This window comes from Solanum stenotomum, chromosome 1 (assembly GCF_019186545.1).
Source record: "Solanum stenotomum isolate F172 chromosome 1, ASM1918654v1, whole genome shotgun sequence".
In the NCBI taxonomy this organism is placed as follows: domain Eukaryota; kingdom Viridiplantae; phylum Streptophyta; class Magnoliopsida; order Solanales; family Solanaceae; genus Solanum; species Solanum stenotomum.
Window position 1 is genome coordinate 32,334,596 of NC_064282.1, and position 8,221 is coordinate 32,342,816.

General features: G+C 33.1%; 1 protein-coding gene across 1 annotated transcript; it reads right to left on the reverse strand.

Moving 5' to 3' along the window:
• Positions 1-1,853: 1,853 nt before the first annotated feature.
• On the reverse strand, positions 1,854-3,080 carry LOC125874867 (uncharacterized). The gene is made up of 2 exons (XM_049555946.1): positions 2,873-3,080; positions 1,854-2,275 (listed from the first exon to the last, which is right to left on the reverse strand). Exons 1-2 carry the CDS (start codon positions 3,078-3,080, stop codon positions 1,854-1,856), a joined length of 630 nt encoding a protein of 209 aa, XP_049411903.1.
• Between the last annotated feature and the right edge of the window lie 5,141 nt (positions 3,081-8,221).

An 8,221-nucleotide genomic window follows, 5' to 3' on the forward strand; every position in this document is an offset into this window, starting at 1 on the left:
TAATTGGAGTGTAACGGTAAAAAAGGAAGTCTAATCAATGTAAATCCCTAAATTCGTGTAATTGATAATTTCGATTTTAAAAAAGGAACTGAAATTATATTAGCTAGCTATTAATAATTAATAATATAAAAATATAAAGAGATTAATTATTTTTAAATAAACCTGTAATTAATTTTTAAATAAAGTTAAATTTAAGTAATATGTTATAACCCGTAAATAAACTGTTATAAGTAAGAATATTTTAAGAATGTATTTAAAACTTGTAATATTGACCCTTAAATGTGTATATGGTGTGATTTTTCCAAAATTTAATATACATACGATATTTTATATAGAAATATTAATATTATAAAAAGTAAATTCGAGGTCACAAAGTTACTATGAATGTTATAGCTAAGGCGTCAAGTTTACTCACAAGAGAGATCTGTATTTGTGAGTTAAACTTAAATATCGATTAGGAAATGTGGATCAGTATAAATATTCCAACTGAAAATTTTGAGTAAATTAAAAAGTCTTATGACAAAAATGTTAGATTATGGCTCAAAATTTTGTAGATATTAGAAAACAGACAAAAATTTTAGGGGAAAGAGTCTAATATACCCCTTAACTTTGTCATTTGGAGCTGATATACCCTCCGTTATGAAAGTACTCATATATACCCTTACCGTTATACAAACGTGCCACATCAGATATTGATTACTTGAACAATTCCAATGATAAACATATTAGGGAAGAGAGAGACATCAATTAATTTCAATGAGCCTTTCCAATGAACGTATCCAAGCTCATTTCACTAGCATCGGTAGCTGCATCAACTCAACTTGAACACCGTCTAATTCTCTATGGAATCTGTCTTTGGAGCTTGTATACAACATCTTACTTCTTACTCTTGCTGTTTCTGGTGCCCTACAATCCAACCATGTAAAAATTATGTAGGAAATATAGAAGGAAAATACTTTCTTTAGAGAATGCTCAAGTTTTATATAAGCTTCTTAAGGTCACTTGAGATGATTACAATAATCAACTACATCTCTATTTATACTACTCAAAATATAAAACCAAAAGTTTTGCAAAAATAACTATAACATGTATCACAATTTACTAGATACATGTATTACAAAATCCTAAAAGACTTCTTGAAAATTAAGAGACAATATTGAAAGACTAAACATCACGGTGTGAATGCATTAATTCCAACACTCCCTCTTAATGTGTTTGCTTGACAACTCCAATGCATTCTCGAAAATAGCAAAACTTTTCTTTTGAAAGTGCTTTGGTGAAGATGTCAACATGTTGTTCTCCTGTCTAACAATAATTGCAACTGAAATTCGCATTTTTCTTGTGCTTTTGAATATCTCCTTCTTGATGAGTTTGGTTTTGTAAATCCATTTTAGACTTACAACTTCTCTTTCTTCACGTATAGTCACACACTCCCAAGTATTATTTTTCTCAATCATCCGAATTTCTTCTACCATGGCTTTCTTCCAAACATCATTCTTTATTGCCTCCTCATAATTTTCTTGCTCAACACCGGCAAAGTTGCATCTTTGATAAATGTCACTCAACATTTTTGTTTCTCTTGGAGGTGGTTCTTCATCATCTGAATTTGAGATTTCTCCCTCTTGAGGGACATCTTCCTCTTCCTCTTCTTGATTTGACACATCTGAAGATATGATAGAAGTATTCTCAACCTTAATCTCAGTATCTATCTCAGGAAGGCCTTGCACCATGTCTTTTTGCTTGAGAAGCTTCAAACAATGAAAATTCAAGTGAAAAAATCCTTTATGTCAAAGCCATAAATCATATACAACTTCATTATTTAATGCATTGTAATGAAATTGTAAAGGAGAATTTCATTTTATCATCTCTACTTCAACAATGACTTGATTTGACTCAATTTTATCATAAATCTTGCAATCATTATCTCTAAACACAACAAAATAACCATTTTCCATGAGTTGATCAACACTAAGCAAATTTTCTTCAGGAACATAAAGAACATCATGAATTTGCTTACCGCTCCTTTTTATGTTTATCGAAATGGTACCTTTACCTTCTGCATCAACTAAGGCTCCATTTTCCATTCTCACTTTATTAGTGATGCTATTATTAATTGAGAGGAAAACATTTTCATCTCTAGTCATGTGATTGCTACAACCACTATCAACATACCATTCATTGTTTTTTGCTGAAGCATCAGATTGAGAAGCAAAAAAAGGGTTTTCTTCCTTTTCTTCACAAAAATTGCTTGCTCCCGTTGCTTGTGCCAACAATCCTTCTCAATGTGGACAAACTTTTGCAAAAGTTACATTGGGGCTTGCCTTTGTGACAACATTTTTCTACATTGTGATTAGTCTTTTTCCAAATTTCACAAAAAAACCTAGAACTTTTTTCACCTTTTTCTTCAACCCTCTTAGAAGAACCATCATGATTCTGCATCTTTTTTGGATTGTAATTCTTCTTTTGTTGATTTTTTGAGATATTTTGAGAATTTTCATAATTGGTTCTAGACTGGAAAGCCGTCTCTTTGGGTTGTTGACCTTCACAAAAAAAATCTTCGCTTCTCATGTGCACGAAATGATCCAACTAGCTCTTTGATGGAAAGCTTAGAAAGATCTTTCGTCTCCTCAGTGATAACAACAATGTACTCATAATTTTCTGTGACACTAATTAGAATCTTTTGGCCATAACTTGTTGGTTAGAAATTGTATCACCGTGATTTCTCATTTCATTGACAATATTCACGACTCTTGTGCAATATTCATCTATTTTTTCAAATTCTATCATCTTCAAATTTTGAAACTCTCTTCTTAGAGTTTGAAGATTTATAGTGTGTACCTTTTCGTCACCATACACCTCAATTTTCAGAGACTCCCAAGCTTGCTTTGCAGTCTCACAAGTAGATATTTATATGCTTTTGAGACTCCCATTTGGATTTTGCTCAAGGCTTTTGCGTCTTGACGATACATAGCCTCAAGATTTTTCATCTCTGCTACTGAAAGTTCACCATCATTTTCTAGCTCTTCATAGCCATTTACAACATTAGTCCACAAAACTTCAACTTTCAGATGCATTCCCATTCTTATCTTTCAATATTCAAAATCAGTTCCATAAAAAAAATGGAGTAAGAACAACTGAAGAATCAACACTTTCATTAAGAACGAAAAACTTCTCTATTACCAATTTGTAGGAAATATAGAAGGAAAATATTTTCTTTAGAGAATACTCAAGTTTTACATAGGCAACTTTAGGTCATTTGAGATGATTACAATCATCAACTACATCTCTATTTATACTACTCAAAATATAAAACCAAATGTCTTGCACAAATAACTAGATTCATGTATCATAATTTACTAGATACATGTATTACAGAATCCTAAAAGACTTCTTGAAAAACTAAGAGACAATATTGGAAGACTAAATATCAAGCATTAATTCCAACATTAAGGAAGAATTTTGGCCTTGTAACTATTTATTAGGTTTTGAACCAGAAGAAAAGTAGTTCAAAGTATTTTTTACAACATATGAAAGGTACAAACAAAGACAATGGGTTTTCACTTTAGGCATAGACAAATCATGGAGTGAGACTCAAAACATTTCCTTTTCTATTCCGTATTATATGTTTGTGTTATGATGTCCCAAGAAAGAGTTGGAAGGAATTAAAAATCAAGGATCTTCCTAAGGAGAGCTACATCTATGACATTTATAGTTATGTCGAAAGCCTCTCTATGTAGAAATTAAGTTTCTTTCTATTTGAGAACAATCCAAGACTTATTATATGAACCACGAAAAGTGAAGTGTTGAATCACTCACGATTCTATTTCTAAATTGTGTGTTTATGTCAATTTCAATTTTGGCTGTGAACATTACCAACTGTGTTGCATATCTCTGTTTGCTCTTTTTTCTTTCATGTCATATAACATTAATTTGCATTGCTATATGGATAAACCTCTGCTTCCATTTGAATCAATTGAGAGTTTTGATAAACTACACTTCCATATCCCTGTTGATTCTCTAACTTGATTGAAATGGCTCTGGTCACCTCAAGGCAGAAACTGATGTTAGTAATATGAAGTAGAAGAGGATGAAGAGAAAGCTGAATCTTATTTCGTGAGAATATCCCATTTACTTGTTGTTCTCTACATTGTAGATGTTGTCTATATATGACTAGTTAATTACAAATTACAATGCTCATAAGTTGATTAGTTGTAACTAACTGAACTAACTACACAGTCGCTAATTTAACTAACTGTACAGTGATCACATAGTTAGTTACACTTAGCCTCTTTTAACTACTTGGCTCTGCTGTTTGGAATGTACTCAGTTTTGATCAGCCCTTGATGAATATTTTCCCTAACAAAGTGACAGTCTATATTAATATGTCTAGTCCTCTCATGATATACAAGTTGTAGTTGATCATCTAGATCTTTGATTAGTCAAATTAACTCAGCTACTGTGGATACAAGGCTTTTGTACTCACCCTCTGCTGAGCTTCTTGAGACTGTAGGTTGTTTCTTTGATTTCGAGAATATTACAGACTCTTTTAGTTTAATCACAAAGCCTGTAACTGACCTCCTTGATACAGTGCATGCATCACAGTCCAGTGTTGCATTCAAAGAGAGTCCTAAAGTCATTAAACCCCAACTATGAATGTACGCTCTATAATGTTCAGTTTTAGACCTTAAAAAAAGAAATTATGTTTGAAATATTCTCATCGCTTCCAGTCAAGTCTTTATTGCATTTCAAGTGCATTACAAAATTTTGTATGTCTCTTATCTCAGAATCAGATTTTGTGAATATCCATACTTGTCGTTCTATGAGTCGTCCCGGTGAAATAAAATTCCTTCTGCACGAAAGATGGGAATCAGCTATTTGCACTGCTGAGCAAAGAGAAGATGAAAAAGACTCTGCTCTCTTTTTGCAAATTGCTAGATTTAATTACCTCTATCCCCATGGCCTTGCACATTATTCTCTGTTGAATTGCGAAAATGGTTTATGTTGCATGTGGGACTCAATATCCACCCGACCTGCTGCAATTTTCAATCCGAGTACAAGATAAGTAAGATTTCTTCCCAACATAGATGCAGAATTTTCTCCTTGTAACTGTTCATTTGGTTTTGAGCCTGCATAAAAGAAGTTCAAAGTTTTTTTCAAGGTATAAAGGAAGACATTGGGTTTACACTTTAGGCATAAACGAATCATGGAGAGAGACTAAAAGCATTTCTTTGCTATTACGTATTTTAAGCCCACTGTCTGCATTAATTAGTGGAGTTATCTATGAGTTTATTAGTGGTGCTATAGTTGCAATTGATGTTAAATCTGAAAAACCTGAAACTATTGCATTGTGGAATGCACCTCATGAGTCAGTGTACCTTTACGAGTTGACAGAGGTGAAGGGTAAATTAGAGGTCATAGATTACAGAAAATGGGTAAGTGGATACCTTGACTTATGGATTTTAGAACAGACTACACAAAGAAAATGGGAGAGACATATCATTGGCGTTCCCTCAATATGGAATGCTCTAAAGCCTAGATTTGTATCATCCTTCATGGCCCGTGATGAGGAGATTGTATTTGTCGTCATCTTAAAGTCTCTTGCTTGTTTGTGTTATGATTTCACAAGAAAAAGTTGGAGGGAATTACAAATTATGGGGCTTCCTAAGGAAAATTACATCAAAGGCATTTATAGTTATGTCGAAAGTCTTGTTCCCCTAGGGTAATTTTGTTCAAACTGGAACGCACCGTGTCCTTTCACCCTTAGCTTCTGTTTCACCCAAATATCTTGTTGATAACCTATTAGGAACGGTTTTATTTTATGATAAGATTTTGTTCACACAAATTCATCCAAATATATTGTAAATCTTTGACATGAAGAATCATTCTAATCACTATTATCGATTGGAAATACTAAACTTTTGTTTGCTGAAGCTATAATGCAGATTTTCATTAAAATTACTATGTCATGGGTGAACAAACTTGTAAGAACCTTAACTGATCCAGCAAGAAAATTGGTTTCACTGACTCCCCGTCCAAAACCAAAAGTAAGTGATGTAGCAGTAAGTAACGAGCAAGATGATGGAGGCATATATGACAGTGAAGAAGCACTGCTGTATTAATTACCAGTACATATTCAACAACGAAGAACTCGTGTAAACACGACTAAGATAATTCATAAACGAGACAAATCAACAGAAATCTGATAACTAAGGAGTCTGTAGAGCTTTAAAAGGGAAAAAAAAAACTAGTACTAATTTGAAGAAGATCAGTGATTGATCTAGTATTAGTTTTCTGTCAATAACAAGCCAAATTAGAAAGATTGCATGCTATTAATGCTTTGTTTCCAACTAATTAAATGCTAAAGTGCATACAAAACAAACTAAAGCCTCTACATTACTAGTCTTTCTACATAACTATTGATCCCTTTGATATTGGTCTCCTCAGGAAGCCCCTTGATTCCGAATTCTCTCCAGATCCTTGTACTGATATCATAACACGAGCATAAAGCACCCAAATTTAAGTTAATGATGAATACAATCTCCCCATCACGGGACGTGCAGGATGACATAGGTCCAGAATTATTTCGAATTGGTTAATTGTTGTGTATGCACTTTGGCACTCTTTTGGTGTTTTTTATGTTGGTGTTATGATGTCGTGATGAAGAAGTGGAGAAAATTAGAAATAAAAGAGTTACGTAGTTTAAGACAGTTTAAGACTGCTGTAGTTTGTTTTGTATAAATCGATTCATCCTAAAGTCCTTTTAAGACTGATGTAGTTTCACCATACTCTTTTCACGTTTACCAATAAGAGTATTTACTTGAACCTGTCTACTTTTTTCAGATCAACAAAAAGAGCAGTTCAGATGATCAAACTTCCATCTCGGACCTAATCTGGACTGCTACTAAGAATATGGTCACTTGCAATTGAGTTCCACATATGCATCTGAATTCAAAATGATACTCCTATAGTAATTTAAAACGAAAGTTGGTTCTCTGACATAAACTGAACCAGAAAGAAGAAGCACGGAGAAAGGACAAACAGGACCAATCAAGATGCCTGTACAAAAATATTTTCAAATTATATCAAGTGTTATTAGTTTCTTCCAGAAACTTGAGAATCATATTGCAATGATCATTCAATCACAGTCCTCGATTAGCAACACATTGCTGAAGGTTTGAGTGGAAGTGAGACAAGATCCGAATTTCCTCTCGACTGAAATTTATGGGAGTCCAATTAGCAGTGAAGAAAGAGGACTGGATAATGGAGAAGAGAGAAGAAACAAAGACAAGATGAACCTCACAGTCCAAAAACAGATACTGTTAGTTAGATGTTATAAAATTTGAAAGAATAGAATATCAAATAATACATGTTGAACACGAAGGTGTCATTTCACTGGATTTTTCGCTATAACTATAAGAAGTTGAAGGTTTATATCCTATTTTCTATCTAGGAAGTACCCTATCTATTTGATAATATGTTTAAAAGAACAACTTTCTCATCTTTAACTTCAACAATTAAGAGTGTTGGATTTGGTGTGTCACATTAAGCAGTGCATCAACATGTAGTCGACCAAATACAACTCCTTGCAACTTTGAAGTTCCTAAATTTACTTAGAAGGCAATGAGACTTGAAAATTCATATATGCAATTTCTTCTCCACATTTTATCAAATAGGTAAGGGGCATTTTACATTGTCATAGCAGATCCTCATTTTGGTTATTTTACATTGAAAATTCATATGTGCAATTTTCTTTTTCCAGCAATATTGTGTTTAGGGATTAAAAAAAACAAATTCAATCTTTTTGCAATAATATTGTTTTTAGGATTTTTAAACAAAAAAAAGTTCAATTTTTTGGCAGTCCTAGTTGTAATGTACTACAAAGAAAACAAAAAGAAATAACTCTTACTGGGAAACAAAGAGGCAAAAGAAAACATCAATAAGAGTCTTACCATAAACGAGGCAAAAAGAAAATAAACTTTAGCCGTCAGCCTTCAACATTATGAATTCTGCTGGCAAAATACCTCAAGAAATAATGTTTGAAATGTTCTCATGGCTTCCTTCTAATTCGTTAATGCGTTTCCAGATTCTGTAATTCCATGGTATCCGAATTAACTTTTTTGGATATTCATAAATGTCATTCTGGTGGGACAAAATTCCTTTTGCACGGAGAAGGAGTTTATTACAGTGCGAAGGAAAAGAAAGATGGAAAAGCCTCTGCCTC